This window comes from Chiroxiphia lanceolata, chromosome 3 (genome assembly GCF_009829145.1).
Source record: "Chiroxiphia lanceolata isolate bChiLan1 chromosome 3, bChiLan1.pri, whole genome shotgun sequence".
Taxonomy (NCBI): Eukaryota; Metazoa; Chordata; class Aves; order Passeriformes; family Pipridae; genus Chiroxiphia; species Chiroxiphia lanceolata.
This window is the reverse complement of record NC_045639.1, coordinates 42,913,168-42,931,529: the sequence shown is the minus strand read 5'-3', so window position 1 is coordinate 42,931,529 and position 18,362 is coordinate 42,913,168. Positions and strand designations below refer to the sequence as shown.

Below are 18,362 nucleotides of genomic sequence, written 5' to 3'. Positions count from 1 at the left end.
GGTAGGTCTGTACTCATCAGTGAAGGTGGCTCTGAAGACCTTCAATTAATGTGCCTCTTTTCATTGTGGATTTGAAAAGCCTGTATCATTTAATTACTTTTGAAAATCTTACCTTTGAAATGTTTTAATCTGCTATTGAATATATCACTTGAGGTTAAAATAAAGTAATTAGAGAGAAAAAATATTTCAGTTTTGATTTATGTTAATCTCGTGCATTCAATGCCAGTCGTTGTATAGTTTTCTTTTATAATTTTATGTCCAATTGCACACCATGCTGGTCTGGAGTGATGAGTGGAACACTTGTGGGTGAGTGGAATGAATGTGTTTTTAGCATGAAGGCGAAGAATAATCCTTTCCATATGTATTCAATCATATGATTAGGACCATAACTTCTTTCCAAGTCCTGTGGTTCCTATTAATTGGTTGGTTGATTTTGGTAGATTTTGGATTGGGACAATGGTTCACCCAGTTTTTCATGCAAGACTTTTGCAGAACAATAGATGGTTTAGAGAATAGCTAGGAAAATATAAAAAGTATCCAGATCTATGTGAAATTGATACTTCTTTTCCATTTGGGTAGAATTCAGGTTAGTGGATAATTTTGACAATACATATCTAAATCTGTATAAGACTTATATTAATTGAGATAGGTATTTTTAAATGTGTTAGGTAATATATTTTAGCTAACATTTGAAAATCTTGATGTGGTAATGTTTTATAACAAAGATGAAGAAAGATGATTACTTCCCTAGGACAGAATTAGAAATATGCTTGATCAACTAAAATATCTAGGTTAGGGTTTTTAAAAGCCTGATGCTCTGTTTTACACAAACCCCAGATAAAGTGTTCTGTTGTGAGGAAAAAATACTCTAGCCACGTGAATTTTTAGAGTAGTTTAAATATCTTTTTCTTTTTTAGGTACGATTTTATGGTACATATATGGCAGAGATATGTACCCAGACTAACAAAATAGCTTTCCAGCTTATCAGTTTGAGGCAAGAATCTGTTTTGAGGCGAATTGCCAAGAGATGCCAGTTTAGCTGGGAACACTGGCAAGGCAGCAAGCATATGTGATTGGTTTTTCCTGTTAAGTTCAACTTTAATAAATAAAAATGGTACTTAGTTCCTGGCAGAGCTTAATGTACTGCTGGAAGCCAGGATCTTTCAGCACTTGTTTGTTAACAATCTACCCTTGAGCACCATAGATATAATCTATGGTGATATAATCTGGTGATAGTGATAGCATTGTATTCAGAAAAGAAGTTATTCTACATGGGATGTTTTGTTATAGAAAATATAAATAATAGGAAAAAGTTATTCCTTTTGTTGTTCAGTGCTTGTCTCCTAAGGTCCCTTCTCTATGATCTGGACAGTTACATTACTTTGGGAACTTCAGGCAATCTCAGAATAAGTGCTGTTTTGACTACAATGGGTTTAAAAACAGTTAATAGCTTTCTGAAAATTACGGTGGAAATACAAATATTTACATGTATATCAGAAATTTTGAACATTTTAGGATTTGCTTCCTGCAGATTCTTGTACCCAAAGAATGTATACATTAAGTACAGTTGATATATTTGTGGGCGAGTTTTTGTGTGACTCAGCTCTTTGTAACCTAGCAGCTGTTAAAGATAAAAAATGGGCAGCTTTGGATAAGAATAAAAAAACAGAGCCATCTTGCTTTTTTTAAAAAATATGCTAAGCTCACATTATACTAGTTCTCTGTTTTTCAAAACAATAATCATATTAGTTTCTTTATCCACACAGAAAATTGGATATAATAGTCTCATAAAGCAGTGAGGCAATGACATTATCACTTTATTAGCCTTTTTATTGTGCTTCTCACTAATGAGTATGTTTATAATTAAGTTTTTAAAATTAAAACCAAATTACATAATGGGGTCATCATAAGTGATATGTTTTGTTCTTTTCTGATCATGCCTTTCATCCCACCTTCATAAACATATTCTGAATTTGTTCTCCCAAGAATAAAATGAAAGGTTTTTCCCATTAGAGAGTGTTCTTCACAAACTGGACTCAGCTTGTGTGGTAAAAAAAAACCCCAAACTTGTGAGTTTAGTTTAAGTCTCTATTAACTCAAAAAATGTAGTTAGGAAGTTCACAGCAGGGTTCAGGGATTCAGACTCTACCTCTAATTTAAGAAACCTCTCTAATTGCTGCAGTCTTGCTACCTACTGGATTTTTTACCTTCTCGCATCATCTTCTTCCCTCCTGCCTGCTCCTAAAAAAGGCATTGTTATCCCGTAAAAATCTGTTCCGTTTTATGAAAATCACGAATTGCCCTATCACTCTAAAATCTCTCTTTTCGTAATTCTCTTTATTGTATACTAAAATCCCACATGCCCAGTACAAATCAGGAGAAAAGAAGTACATTCTGAGACCTGTCACTTTATCAAAGCTCACAGAAATCAGAGCAAGTTAAGGATATTTCACGTCTCTCAGTGTTGCATCTTTAAATAGTTTCAGCTTTTCCTTTTCACAGTAAAATTTTTCATCACATGACAAGGTAAACATTTTTATTTAATTCCTCCATTTCTCTTTAGACTTAGTTCTATTTTATCAGTCAGGAGTCAGTGCTGATGTATTACTGTTAAGTTTTGTTTCTAACATATGAGATTAAGAGACTTTGATTTTAATTGGTGTATTTTCCATGAGTTCATCAGTCCTTATCTGGAGTCTTTAACCATCTCTTCCTGAGGTATTGCTGATAGAAGTCTAGTTAAGTATATCTACACGTACAGGGTAATAGCATAGAAAGGCAAGTGATTTACAGACATGAGCAGAGAAGAAAAACAAACTTCACTGAGAAAGCAGGAAAACACTTCTTCTGCACCCCTACTCATCCCTCTGAGTATCCACTTTTAATGTTAAATGTTTGAAATTTACTTCCTGAAAAAATGTGAACCAGATGTACCACCTTCATGTATGCATGAGTGTGGCTAAGACAAGTCTTTTAGTTGTTGTGTATGTGTTTTGTTTGTGCTACACTTGAAGAAAGATGAGCAGAACAGTCATTGATTTTTAACCCTATTGTTTGCAGGAGTCTTTGTATACACCCTTCCAGAATCTGAAGTCTTTCATTTGCAAGGTTTGCATGGCAAAGAAAAGAGTGATACAGAGCAGACCAAGAGGGAATGGATTTAATGCAGGTTGGCATTGTGTTAATTTTCTCAGTAAAATTAATATATTGATGAGTTCAATTATCCTTCAACAGCAGCATCAATTACATAGGCATCCCATCAAGCTAAGTAAATTGTAAGGTCTTTCTCCAAGAAACCAAAGGAGAGATCTTAGAAAATATTTCCCTTTTTAACAATTCGTGTGAATATGATTAACCAAGTTTAGATAGAATAATATTTCCATCTAGCTACATAGTTAGTGAGATATATGCAACAAATATCATTCATTGACAGAAAAATCACTATTTGCTCTGAGACTAAAATTATTTTTATAGGAAGAGTTAAATGACTCAGACCTTTTTCTCCCATTCCCTCAGGGGAGCTATTTTAACATTGATAGCTGAAGGTCTGAGTAAGGCAATGAAGAGAGAATACTTTTTATTGGATTCAGTGATATGGTTCAAACTATAAGAAAGCAACCTGGAGAACTGTGTTGTTCTTTGCTTTGCTTTTCCCCCCCCAGCTTTATGGCTTGGTTTGCTAAAGACATTTGCTTTCCCTATGTGATCTACCTGACTTTCAGGGGGAAAAAAACCATCTGAAAGGCTTTTAGCATCAATCACAGATCAGCCTTAATATTGAGGCTTTTGAGACTTCAAAATAACTTACCCAAAATCTCATTGTTTATGCTTATATTATGTTTATTACTTGCTTAATACCTGATCAATTATAATGTCTGTGAGGATAAAAATTACCCCTTAAGAATTTCTTGAGCCAATTACAGCAGACAGAATGTTTTTCTGCTAGTTCAGTACTTTGTATTATACTTCTGATGTGGTACTACACTGTGCTGGTTCTGGACATTCAAAATTAAGGATATCTGTTAGTGATTTATAGTACCAGACCTTGTTAACATCTGCTTTTCTTTGAGAGCTATACTTAACCATTTTAATTATGATTTGTGATTCCAATTTGGACAGAGTTTTCTGTTTGGTTTAATGACTGCATTCTCCAAATCTATATCATAAAATTTTGATCTGGTTTCTAAATACAGCTGTTAACAGCTTGTAATCGCGATGAGCATAGATGGAAATGAGGACAAGAACCACACTTTATTAGGCTGACTTTAGTTTGGAAAAATCATAATTGTGCATGAGTATTTGGCATAAAACTAAGAAATATTGTTTCCTGAAAAATATTGTTTCTTCATTTAATCCTATATACTGTCAGAGTTGCTTAGTAAATACTGTTTTTCAGGAAGAGAACAAAGAGATTTTAATCCCAGATTCCAACAACCACGCAGAAGTCATTTTGTTTCTCCATATCATAACCAGATGAGGGGGTTCGTACAGAGAAATCCTCAATCACAAGGTAAAAAACGTGTGCACATTTGTGGTTTTGGAATTGTCTCTATCAACAATATAAAAGCTCTGTGTCTATATGCAGTTACCCTGTGGCTACAGCAGTCAATAACAAAACTTGCATCATATTTGTGTACTACCATCAGGAAAATCTAACTCTACAGGGTGAGGCAGAGTGTAGCATTATAATCTCTAGTCATCTTTTACTCACAATGTTCTGGGAAAAAAGCTTTCATGTGGTATTTATAAGTTTCATGCTTGGTCTCAGCTGAACTGTGTTTAAAATTGTAATAGTTCTAAAGCAAATTGGCACAGCTGCACAGAAATGTTTGTCTGAAGTCTTTAGCTGCAGATTTTTGTTCATACTTCAATGAAACACTTAAGCATATGAATAAAGTTAAATACATTCTTAAGTGCTTTTCTAGGTCAGGGTCTCAGCTTCCAGGTCACTCCCTGAGTGAAACAAATGGATGTTCTGTCTTGCCTTGGCATTAATCTTAAGTCATTCACCAGTCTCACTTCTTGAACAGACATTTCAATGAAGCATCACTGTGGATAGCACTGTTGAGCTGACATAATTCAGTTCTACATCCTTGTTACTGTGAGTTGAAGCACATACACATAGATTAAAGAAAATAAACAAAAGGAAGTGGAGTGTCTAAGAAACATCAATTGTTTTATTAAGTGTGCAGAGCCTGAATTTCTTTTGTGTTTCCAGGTGAAGTTTTCAAAGAAGATTGATGATATGATTAGGAAAGATAAATAATAAATAAATACAGTGAAGTCTTTAATGTGTTTCAGCTGCCACTGTTGAATACTTGCGAGTAAGATGCTACCATTTGATTCACAAATAAGATTGTTCAGTCCTGTATGTAAAATATAAAGCTAAAATATAGAGTATGTATGCTGACCATAAGCAAAACCAAAACTGGTCATGGTTATGAGTTCTCGACCATCTCAAGAAACCTAATGTTCAGAGGTCAGATCATCTCTGACCAGCTCCAGAGATCTTAGAACTAGATGGATTCCACAAAGTATGTTTCAGAGTAACTGTGCTTCAGTGTTATAAATGTCTTTCAGTAGCATTATTAAAACATCATGGCTTCTTCTACACTAGCCCTATTTCTTACCCTCAGGACGCTCTTAAAACATGATCCCATAACTGCAGTTAAATTACCTCTGTTAGAAGTTAAACAGATTTATTGGAAAAATACATCTGTCCTTACAAAAGAGCCCTGCAATGCTTTAGAGCTCCTTTTAAACTGATCTCCCAATATGATTCATTTTAACAAAATTCCTTTTTCCTAAGTTGGCTAATATTAGCACAGGTATTTGGGTTGTTTCTTTATGTAGCTGATGCCTCTGCTGTGTGTGTGTCACCAAGGAGAGAGAAAAAAGAACAAAAAAAGTGACCATTTTGTGTTCATGGTAGCTTATGTTATAAAACTTCCTACTAATATTACTTATATCTGCGTCTCCCACTCTTTATGTACCTTCCCATGGTATACTGTTATATGGTTCCTGCTGTTACATATGATATATCAATCATTGGATTAAATGCATTAAAAAGTATGGAACAGTAACCACAGGACCCATATCTTCTGTATCAGGAGAATAATAATGATTAGGCAACCTTTACTCTTTTTTATCAGTTAATGTTTAAGAATTCCATGACTGTCTCAACTTCACCAGTAAAGAGTGCTTTTACAAGAGAACATCAACCTGAGAAGCACTGGTATTTCTCTGAGATGATGGCTTGAATCCCCTCAGGCAGAACAAGAATTGCATTTAGGCATCCCTCATTGTATGGTGAATAGTAAACACTGAGCTGCTGTAATTTACAGCTCATTCTCTAGCTGTATTTTGAATGTAGGGATTTCAGCTGGGGGGGGGGTTGGGTTTTGGGCGAGTTGGGGTTTTTTTTGGTTTGGTTTGATTTTAGTCATTTAACTTCTGTCTCTAAATTTCTTGGCTGTGCCTTACAAAGGGATAAGAGCACATCCGTGTAATTCAGATCAGGACCACTAAGCCTCACAGGGAGGTAGATTTTCCCTTAGTATTTCTTGTTTGATGATTTATGGATTCTAGGTTTGTGGCTGCAACACCAGATCACAGGCCATATAGACTATTGGTAGGTAAACTTCATTAATTAGATGACCACTAAGTCATTTTTTGCATCACATTGTTATCTAATTCTACAAAAACCTAAAAATAAACTGAGCATTAAGAACTGTGGAAATCACTGTGACTTATCATGTGTCTTTGCTCTCTTCAACAGTCCAGCTGTTAAACACTGATATTTTGTGTCATAGCATACAAATTACCACTTAGATCTAAATCAGCATACAAAATATAACAAAAAAAAGAGACTGAATATGTAAATATAACCTTATCTATACTTTTATAGCTATATTTTAAAATTTCTATGATGTGTACAATGGTTCTCAACTAATATTTTGAAATCTGCCAAAAAGTGAACTGGAGGCAAGGGAATGAGATAGGGGAGAGAGTGTCTATGGGTGTAGCTGTAACAGCTACATGAATGGTTAAAATCAAGGATACCCTAATACTTTAGAAATAGTAGAAGATGTTGGAAATTATATAGAATTTCTGCCAGTGGTAAAATAAACATCATAACTCTCTGTATGAGGGGCTCAAGGGAGGGATCATAATGAGTAAGAGCTTGCAGAGTGCTAGAAGTAAGGGGTGATAATTGTAGCTACCAGTCATCTACCACCAGACTCATAAACAGTGAGATGGGGACATCATGAAGCATTCTGACAATTTCATACTTGCATTTAGACGTTGTTGGATTTTGGGAGTCAACTCTATTCTGCCTAAGAAAATTCTGTTCTTTAAAAAAAAAATTAGTTTTGCTTCTTTGTTTCCATCCATCTTTGCTGTATTTTTCTTCCATCTTTCTATTAAAAAAAAAAAAAAAAAGAAAAGTGGAATTGGGCAGCTTTTTTGTTTTTAAATAATTGAACTTAGGAAACATCACTTTTGCAAAAGTAATTTATTAAAAAAAAAAAAACAAAACAAGGTCTTGGAGAAAAGCTTTTATGGAGCATTGAAAGCAGTTTTTTGGGGGAAATGGAAGATGGGTGTCAAGGAAAGAGGGGAAAAAATTGTGAGAGGTGTGTCTCACTGAGAGAAAATCTTTTGTCCAAGACAAAAAGGAATTATCCAGATTTCCATTTCTTCACGGAATGTAATTGCATCAAGAGGGTACATTCACATCAGTCTTAGCACACTGTAAAACATGTAACAGAAGACAATACAAGCAAGCTCTCATTTGCAAGATATTTAGTCAAGGCTTCCACACTTGTGTTGCATACTCTGTGTTCAGTTATGTCTCTGATTAATAGGATTTTGATAGAACTGTAATGTAGATGGAACTTGGTAAAACTTCAGTGCTGAAAAAAAAAGATATAATTTACAGTGTGAGTACTACTTTGCTTATAGAAATCTATAGCTAAAGCAGAATTGTACACAGGCACACTTAAACCAGTATGAAAATATCTTTAAATATAGCTCTGATGTCTGGTTCTAAATAGTGTGTTTTCCTTTCCTGAATTCATACAGTCTTATCTACCAGCCACAGTGTATGACCTGTATGACTCACTATCCCAACCCATTAATTGGTCTAGATTTAAAAGTTACAGTCACCCAAGTGTTTTAAGAAAAGCAATGACATCATGGACTTTATCCTCCAACATCTCAAAATGTTAGACAGAATTATACACCAACTGGACAGAGACATGTACTTTTTTCAAGATATGTAAAAATGTAATTTTTTGGGGGGGCTACCTGAATAAACTCTTGTTTTCCTGCTTTAATGTTCGTTAAAAGTGTTTAATTCATCTCCTCCTTTCTCCAGGTGGGGGATCAGGACACCCAGACCGGAGGAGATTTCACCTTCCTCCTCGGTAAAGAATACATGTCTACAGGTGGCAAACTGAGATGATGGGATAGTTACCTTTGAGATAATTTTTGTTTACGAGAGCATCTTTTTATGAACTTTGTACAAATAACTGAACCACGTAATTGTGGAGGAAATCCCTCAAAGCTGAGGCTGTTCACCTTGTTAATCACTTTTCATGTTTGCTCTCTTTTTATGAGACCAGAATCACTAAAACTTAAGTGACGGGTACCTGAGGCACATTAACATCCCAGTACAGCTACATGGTTTTGTCCATTAGACAATAGAAAGTCTGAAGTGTTTTTTACAACACTGTTAGATATTTCTGAGTGTAAATTTAGGACCTAAACTATGATTTTTTTCATATTTTTGTTATATTTGTTTATCTTACAAGACTTTCCCCACTGTGAATAATGTGTCATGTTCGTGCTGTATGTGGTTTGTGTCTTAATTGTGGATTATACCTGTATCTTAAGGGTTATACCATTGTTACTGAAACCTGTAGAAAAGTTTGAAACATGCCATCAGGAATGTAAGCATCATCTGCCAGCGAAACAATATCACCTTTTTGTAAAAATGTAACTTTCTTACAAGAGACAAAAATTGCTATTAGATTTGGTACTTCCAGTTAAGCTACTTTTTCTATCTTTGTCAACTGAGGAGAGAAAGAATCTGTCATATTTTACTTCTGTAATGAATAATACTTATGAGAGCTCGATATTTGTTTTCTGTCCAGAATTCTAATTCGAACACCTATCTTCAGAATTATTTCTTAAAAATTGATAAATTTCACTTTGTGATTCAATTTCAGTGATATATGTATTTCTTTAATTTTAAAATTAATGCATTTAAAATATTATTAAAATGAATTAATTTTAAATAGAGTATAAACAATACTAAAGAAATGTAAAATAACAGAGCACGTGCAATTTTTATCAACATATAAGATCATAGAAAGCATGTGACACACTTAGAACTGTGTTTCTTTCTTTACTGATCTGCATCTCAGTTGAAGCACCTCCATCTACATAGACTTCAACAATTTCATGCTTTTCTTAGATTTCTAGCAAACTTTGAACAGAGTTGGTTCAAGCGGATGTTTATGGAACTGTTGGGTTTTCATCTGTGTATGTGCTTTGGAATCACAATGTCTTTAGTTTTGTATTTCAACGTTTTCAGTACATTAAATTATATAGTAACTCCTTCTCACATGGGAGGTATATGATGAAAGAAAAACAGGAACTACAAAAGACGCATGGAGCTCCTGGAGCAAGTCAAGCAAGAACTGCAAAGATGATTAAAGGATTGGAGAATCTCTCCAAATCAAAGGTTGAGAGAGTTGGACCTATTCAACCTCGAGAAGAGATGAGTGAAAGGGGACCTCATCAATGTGTATAAATATCTAAAGGGGGGGTACCAGGAGGATGGAGCCAGGCTCTTCTTGGTGGTGCCAACCAATAGGACAAGAGGCAGTGGGCAGCAACAGATGCACAGGAAGTTTGAACTGAATATGAGGAAGAACTTCCTTACTGTGCAGATGACTGAGCATTGGAACAGGTTGTCCTGAGAGGTTGTGGAGTATCCGTCATGAAATATTCAAGAATCACCTGGATGAAATCCCATGGCATGTATTCTAGGACAACCCTATTTGAGCAGGGAGGTTGAACCAAATGACCCACTGTGGTCCCTGCCAACCTGACCCATTCTATGATTCTGTGATTATTCACTTAATGTTGTTTCTTTGGCCTTGTGCAGGTAACTTCTTGAATTGACTCTCAGTGGAACTTAGTTCCTGTTTAGTATACATTAGGTCCAAGTGAATAATATTGTCAGACACATATAACTCCATGCTATGATTTCCTTGCATGTATTTTTCTGTTTGTAACCCAATAAATACATTCTTTCGTACTTAACATACAGCAGCAATCCAACTAAAAAAATAAGCAATACAGGATTTCTAGTTCTATTGAAAGTTTTAACAGACTCAATTTTTATACAACACGGTGTATAAATCCTTTGCGTTCCAAGGATCCCACCATGATGGGGTATTCCTGCTTCCTTTTTTGATTGATTTGTCACTGACTGTAATTGTACTATCATATTTTTCTTACCCCCCCACCCCCACCCCTGAATCTTTTGGAATAATGTGGTCTGAGTTTTATGGAAAGTTCTCTAGTTTCAGAGATCTCATGATGTATAATGGTGTATTTGAAAAGAACATGATTGTGTGCCAGAATTTGTTGGTAATTCCCCCTTCAGGATTTGATATGAGAAAAGTTTTCTGTTGGCCTCAATAAATGAAGTTAAATACAGCTAGAGTGGGAGTTTTGCTGTGCTAGCTGTGGTATGCTGTGAATTGTTGGTAATAATTACCCTGACTACTGAAGAATTGATAGTGTCTCTGTGAGTTTTTTTCCTTCCTAATGTTAGACCATAAGCAGAAGCTGCTTATTATTATTTCCAAGCCAAAATATTTTTTCCCACGAGGAATTGTAGAGTGAAAGCATAAGCACAAAGTCGAAACATAGAGGTGCTACTTTCCTTTCTCACTGAGCTTTGAATTGTTCAGAGTACCATAAAGCTCATGGACTCGAAGGAAATCATAGACAAGAATGTGACCTTAGAGATCCAGTCTTTATCTAGTCTAATAGGATTTCCTTAAATGTGGACTACAGAGTTGTTTTGAGTGGTTACAGGACAGGGGAAAAACAGACGTGGATTTGAAGTGATGTGTGTTTGTGAAGAAAAGCGTTCTTGTTCAGCTGTACTGCTTACAATCTTCCCTAGCCTGTGCACTGGGTAGCTATCATCCAACGTTCACTGAAATTGTGGATTGATTTATTAGCTTTATGTGTTCCCCTTCAGGGAAGGGAATCAGAGAATATCCTATAACATCAATAACTTAGTCAACTGTGACTCAGCAGAAATTGTAACATAGTCATTGTGAGAGCAAGAATGACAGGAAGACATTTATCAACTTTTCTCTTTTTATGTATTATGTATCCTTCCTCTTACACTACTTTACTCATTTGTGACACCATTCCACTGGAAATCTGAATCTAGACTGCAGAAAACATGGAAACACTGAGATAATCCTACGATGCTGTGGAACTGTAAGCCTCAAAACATAGTTTATGCCTCTTTTATAAAACAGGAAACCACAGTTTTAATTGATTTGCTACCTTAGCAAGTGTTGTGCTGAGATGGAGGGGAACATCAGTGTTAAAGCTCTGCAGATCTTTTTGTGCCGTGCTGTCTGAGCAAAATTATAAGGGTACTGAAACATATGGTATTATTTTGTAAAGGTGTTCTTTATTTAAATGTTGTGGAAGAAGATCAAAAGTTTACATATTCCTATTTAAACACTGACTCTCTCTTGTCTGCTAAGCTGGGAGGTAAGCTAGTATATGTCCTTCACTAGGAAGTTTGATGGGATATTCCTCAGCAGTGCAGAGCCTCCTTAGAGAGTATCTTTTGTTGATATAGAAGCACAGACAGCTCAGTAAAAAAGCAGAAACCTTTGGCATGTTTTTGCCATATAGGCATATCGTGCTTGAGAGTGTAGGAATACCATGGCACTTTGTGAGTCTGGTGAGGGTGCCCTTTTGGATACATCTTGATGACCTAGTAAGGTTGCTCCTGAATGTAGGTCGTTCAGACTGGCTGAGGTTGCTCAAGATAGGGCTCAGTGATGGTGAGTATACAAGCACCAGTGTTTTCTGGTGTCCCAGGTGCAGAGGTGCCTGACAGCTGAATGCCTGCACCCCTGAATGCATTACCAGGTTCTTCTCCTGTCCCTCAAGGGGTCTGGCTACCTGCAGCTGGGTAACCTTGGATCCAGCTGGTGTGTGAGAAAGACCTGTGGTAAGAGATGTGAGAAGTCTCACAGGAGTCTCATGAGACCCTTGGCTCAAGAGCCCAGGGTTCATTTAAGCCCAGGTCCTTGCCCTTGGTGCTTGGTTAATCTACTTCGCAGGTATTCCTGTGTCCTGCCCATCTGATTCCACCTTTGCCTTGCTGATTTGACTTCCTTGTTTGACCTGCATGTTCCTCATCCCCATAGACTTGTCCAGTGACCACAGGAATATTATGTGGAACTGGTTACCATCATCAGACCTGCTCTGCAGTTCTACTGTGGAACTGAACCCTCACAAGTCAGGTCAACTGCACTACATTGCCATGCCATGATTGGCTTGCCTTCCCCTGTGGAGCAGGCCACCCTTGCTGCCCTGTGAGCCCTGACAGCACAGGGGGTCAGAAAGTTCAGCTGAAACTGTCATAGTAATTGGATGATGTCAAAACAATAGATGTGGTCTGTGGGATTACTTGCTGCTGAAAACAGCTTGAAAAACTGAAAACGGCTACAACCAGCAAAGTGTCTTTGTGTATCTCTATACAATTAGGACCTTGCATTCATTGCTCTCCTAGACCTTGCTGCTGACACCCAGACCCTTCTTACCCATAATTAGGCTACTGAGTACACCATGTTTCAACATTACACACCACAAATCTGAAGCTGCTTCAGAACATGGAAGCTTATTTGTTAAAGAGTATGTTCTTGAAACTGATACTCCTAGAGCTCTGCTGGCTTGTACCGCTTTTGAAGCCCTAGGTGAAAGATCAGGTGTTAAGTTAAACCTACAGTGTCTTGGCTAGGATTTTTTACCTGGAAGTATGTAGTTGAGACAACACATGATAGCTTGAAGAGTTGTCTGTGAAAGACAAAGAGTCAGCTGGCAGGGTATTCTGTCTAAGTACTCACTAACCTAAATTTATTTAATCTTACTACAAAATTAAGGACTAGTATTTGTTTTTGATTTTGCAACTGGGAAAATAGATCTTTGTTGTATTAAAAACCCTCAGCCTCACACTCTGGAATATTTGTTTATTCAAGTAAGGAAACCAGTTACTGACACTGATCTTGTATGGAGTGCTGCTCATTACCCAGGTAGCAGTTACAGTAGTGCACAACTTAAAATTAACACACCTGAAATTAGAGTGTAGGCAGGATATCAGTTGTAGTAATTGCAACTTCTGTCTCCCATATCTCCCATATCTCTATATACTACAAATAGCGAGGTAATTGGGGCCAAAGAACTGCTCTGACTACAGAATTTCAGTTTCGTGCAGTGTTGTATTCTGCACTGCGTGTTCATGTTTGATATCAAGTTGTATCTTGTCAATAAACATCATCAAGAGAGTCTCCTCTCCTTATTGATGATATTTGTGTCTACTGCTTACCAGTCTTTTGGAGATAAAGGACTGGATTTGCTGATCAGATGCAATCACAAACCTGAAAGTTTCACAGGCCAGGGAAGCAAGGACAAAACAGAATGCTAGGGATGGATGTATACAACATTTAATATTTCAAGGCTTTTAGCTTTGTGTTGGTTCTTATTTTCCCACAGTTAACCACTTATCGAATGATCTTTTATTGGTAGTGGTCACACAGATAAACAGGGATATATTAATTCTTAATACAGTTAATTTACGCATAATATTTTATATATGTTGATACTTCAAATGTATTAATCTGCTCTTTTTCATGCCAGAAGACACAAGAAATACTAGGCACAGGAACCAATCCCAGATATAAGCTCTCTGAAAATGTTTGATAACTGCAGGCTTTTTAATAGAGTATAGTACCCCCTGTCTCAAAAATTAGGTAGCCAAGTGTGCGGCTGGCCTTTGGACTCTTATAGAGCAAAACTGTACTGAAAGAGCTGTTCTGATCTCAGATGTGTTTTCCAAATATGCTTTAGGGAGCTCAAAAATTCATTATTCAGCAAAAGCAATTATAATTTTTAGAAAAGTGATGAGAAACTTGCATGTCATTTATGGCGTTTGGAAAACATAGGTCAAGGTAACCATTCAGGAGTTACCTTCATCACATTCAGCTTTATTTTGGTCAAGGCTTTGTTTGTTGATAGCAGAGGCCTAACTGGCTCTGTTTTATTTTCTGATAACACTTTAATTTTCATTTGTGATGATGATGCAGCTCATATAAAAGGATGTAAGTGTATAATGTGCTGCCTTCTGATAATCATCTTTGCCCCCTAGTTTAATTACTCAGCAAATCTTTTAGTCCTTCTGATCTACATTCTGCTGGAGGGTTTTAAATTTCAGTGAAGTTTATCAAGGTTTGAGGCATGCTGGTGATAAAGCAAGACCTCTTGCTACATAATACACATATGAAGGATCACCACATTTAAATACCGTGATAAGGCTGCTTCCGAATCTTGACCATCTCTGGGCAAATTGCAATACTTCTCTCTTCAACAAAGCCTTCATTTTGTAGGTATGATTTAATTTCTACTCTACCTTCCCTATGCAGAGGGGGGAGACTCCACAAAGGAGCAAATGGGAGAGGCTCAAACAAATCCACTGGCAACCTTGCATTTCCAATCAAAAGCGGGCAGCTACAGAGCTGACGCACGGCAGCACAGGGTAAAGGTGGCCAATGCATCTAGACCAAAACTTCTAGGTTTTAAAAACAATTCAGAAACCTTGGGCATACTGAATGTCCGTCATGGTTGGAATACACTTAATGAAGGTTTGTTTGGGGTTTTTTATTGACTATCTGCACACCTAGGCTCATTTGGTAACTGTGTGACACCTCTGCAAGTCTTGACAGTGATTGTGGTTCATGTTTTAAATAAAGGCTACATTTTGAATGATTACTGAAGTTTTTTGAACAGAAGAAATAATAACCTGCAAATTCAGCCTTCTTTGCCTTCTTTTACTCTAATGAGGGAATTCTTTTACTTCTTTGCATTACTGATTGCTATATTAATTCTTGGCAACAAATAGTGCTGTAAGAAACTTTTGCTTCAAGCAAGTTAAAAAATAGCATCAAAGAAAAAATATTACATGCTAATAGGAGACAGTTTGCATGTCCTAACACTTACTTGTTGGAGTAGGAAAGAAATCCAAATTTGTCATTGTGCATTTGTTTACACTAACGTGTTATTGCTTGATATCTCCACCATCCCTCTCCCTGACAAACACTTCCATCTGTCTGTAGAGAGAGCCAACCTAGCAAGGCTGATAGCTTATTGTTATAGAAACTGGGGGGGGGGGAGGGTTGGGGGGAATAGAGAGGAGGGGGCAAAAAGAAGAAAAGAATTAAAGCTTTTCTTCTCTTGCTAGTGATCCAGGAGTGCAGTGATTCAGGGGGTTGTTAACTGCTCTGTGTAATGCTCACTAGAGGCTACAGCTGGTGCCACCTCACAGCATTTAGATTTTGAGAGGACAACTGTCCAGCCTGATGGAGGATAAGATGCCTTTCTGTGTGCTGGATACATCTATCCTTCCAGTTTCAACCCCAAAACAGTTGTGCTTTTAAGCATGTGAGGGTAGCATGTGTGAAGTTTCTGTAAAAAATTTTGTAACATTTTTCTCCCATACAAAGAGTTTTCTTGCTCTTATATGACTTCGGTTACATCCCTGTAGGGCCAGACAGAGGTTTTCTTCCACTGAATTATGTTGATTTTAAACTGGGCCCATCAGAACAGAAGTTATATTAGTTTAAAAGCAACTTTACAGAAGAAAAATTAAGATAATATGAGGCCAGAGTTGCTTGAAAAAAAGTAGAAATTAAAGGCTATGTTTTGTCTTAGATGGCTTGTGCAACTGACTTCAGATTAACTGCACCCTTTTATATGTGTTAGGCTGACAGTGCTGGGAAATTAGCCCAGGCCTTCTGACTTCTGGTAGCTTTCCTGACTGCTGGACTACAAACTCACATGACAGATTGCATCCAGCACAGTAGGCTGCAGAAAGTAGTTAATGGAAAAGAGACTGCTTTGATGTTCACTTCTGGTGGGCTGATCCTCGGTTTAAAGGCTAAACATCTATTGTCCTCAGTAGGAGTTTTCTTTATGAAAAAGCTTTCACAAAGTCTGTAATTTCCCATTTTGTTTTCTGAGACTGTGGTTTGCTCTATTTCTACATTCAGTAGCCAGCAAATATTTTCAAGAGTGATTTGTAACTTTTGGGTCTCTAACTTCAGATGCCACAGACATGGCCTTATTTCTCAGAAGTAAGCTAAGTATCTGTCCTCTTCTGCTAAAGCAGATGTCTTTAAATTATTTCCATCAGAGCACCAGAAATTAAGGCACCTAAACACACTGTCTACTTTGCTGAACAATGGGGCTAAGCACTGCAGAGATGCACCTTAGAAAGCAGGCTCAGCTAGAATTAAAAAGGGGGGAGGGTGAAGAGAGTGAGAGCAAATACAGTAACAGCCTGTGATTAGAAATCTTAACAATGACAGTGAGTTCTGTTTAATTTCTAACTGCTTAAAAGCAGGCCTGGGGAAATGCTCTGCTTAGAAATGTCATGGAAAGTGCAGCTGGTCCATAGGCTTTATCTTGAAAAGCAAAGGATCTTTCCCATTTTGCAGTAACACTACCATTTACTGGGCCATACCACTAGCAATTTGCAACAATGGGAGGGAAAAAAGCTGCCATTTGACCTAGAATGCAATTTTCAACTAATTAATAAAGTGACCATTAGTGCCCGAGGGGATAATAACAGGAATAAGAACAAATTACTGTGGGGTGCAAAGAAGGCTTGGGCATTGTATTGCAAATTTCTTGTGGCACTATTCTTTTTTTTTCTCACTAATACTTTTAAAGTGCCCCCACTCAACACTTGCTCCTTGTAGGACCCTTGCAAACCACATAAGAATTAGCCCTTCAAAGATCAATCAGGATCTAATTGTTGTTAACAAAGTGCCACCTGGAGAGAAATGTTACAATATACCTTCATTACAAAGCATTCAATCTCTCTCACACTCACAAGTCCTGGCTACAGTACAGACAAAAAGAAGCAGTTGCTAGCATTAAGATCAGGCACCTGCAATTGCTTGTAAGACACTGCCAGTCCCTGCACAAATATGCTACTAACATTGCATGAGCCTTGCTATAACTGCTCTGTTTATGCTTCCTCAGAGCAAATTTTGCTGGGATCTCTCTATTTGCAATGCTCTAACCTATCACTGGAGCCCTCATGTTGGTGGTGACGCTGGGCAAAGCAGCTACATCATCAGCCCTGCATTTTCAGGATATAACCTAGGATATGCTCTTAGTAAGGATTGTTCTGTATTTTGTGACCCCTGCTCTCAGTGTCCCAAAGGCAAATGTTCAGGAAGTCCCCAGTGAATTGGCCATGCCCAGATTTCATTTCTCTGCCCTCAATGAGATTTTACTTGCAGGTATATCACATCTGATATAAGTCCTGCCTGTGGTTGTACTTTGCAGCTTTGGTGGTTAAAACTCAAAATAAGGCCCATGTTGCCCAGTGTCTGTCACTTAATGCTCGAACACGCTTGTGGCTATGTGTCCACAGAAGTTGAAGTCAACTGATATTACTCTCATCTGTCCTGAAAATTTCCAGTGGACTGTTTTATAGCAAATTGAAAACTACTGTCCACAAACTTGCTTTGCTCATGCCTTGTTTACACAGTCAGGGAGTTGGCTTGACTGAAAGCTAACCTCCTCAAGAAACCAAAAATAAATGCTAGTCTTTGATTGGTTAATCAATCTGTCTGCTGTGGCCAGCACAAAGGAGGGACAGAAACTGGTAGTTTCAGAGCAGGTGAGGGAACACAAGACTTCCCTTTAGGGAAAGGACTTTCTACATATTACGGTGAAACCAGCCTCTCTTCCCAAGAGCATTTTGTAAAAATTGTTTTGGTTTTTTTTTTAAGATGTGGGGGATATGGAATCATAGAACAGCCCAGCTTTGAAGGGGCCTTATAAGATCACACCTGACTCAAGCTTCCATTGGAAAGGGAACCCAGATGAGTTTCTTTAGCACACTGTGCAATCCTCATCCAGTGATGAGGACCCTACCACATCCCTGCAGAGGGTGTTCCAGTGAATGATTTTTCTCACTGTAAAGAATTTTTTTATTATATTGAGATGAAATCCCTTGT

The 18,362-nt window shown here is 37.3% G+C and overlaps 1 protein-coding gene across 1 annotated transcript in view; it reads left to right on the top strand.

The window, feature by feature from the left end:
• FAM120B (family with sequence similarity 120B) overlaps positions 1-9,896 on the top strand; it is a 49,129-nt gene extending 39,233 nt beyond the window's left edge. The window contains exons 8-10 of the mRNA XM_032683657.1: positions 3,061-3,169; positions 4,397-4,510; positions 8,381-9,896. Coding sequence (XP_032539548.1) covers positions 3,061-3,169; positions 4,397-4,510; positions 8,381-8,433 — 276 coding nt within the window. The 3' untranslated portion in view covers positions 8,434-9,896. The remainder of the gene's footprint in view (positions 1-3,060; positions 3,170-4,396; positions 4,511-8,380) is intronic.
• The last annotated feature ends 8,466 nt before the right edge of the window (positions 9,897-18,362 follow it).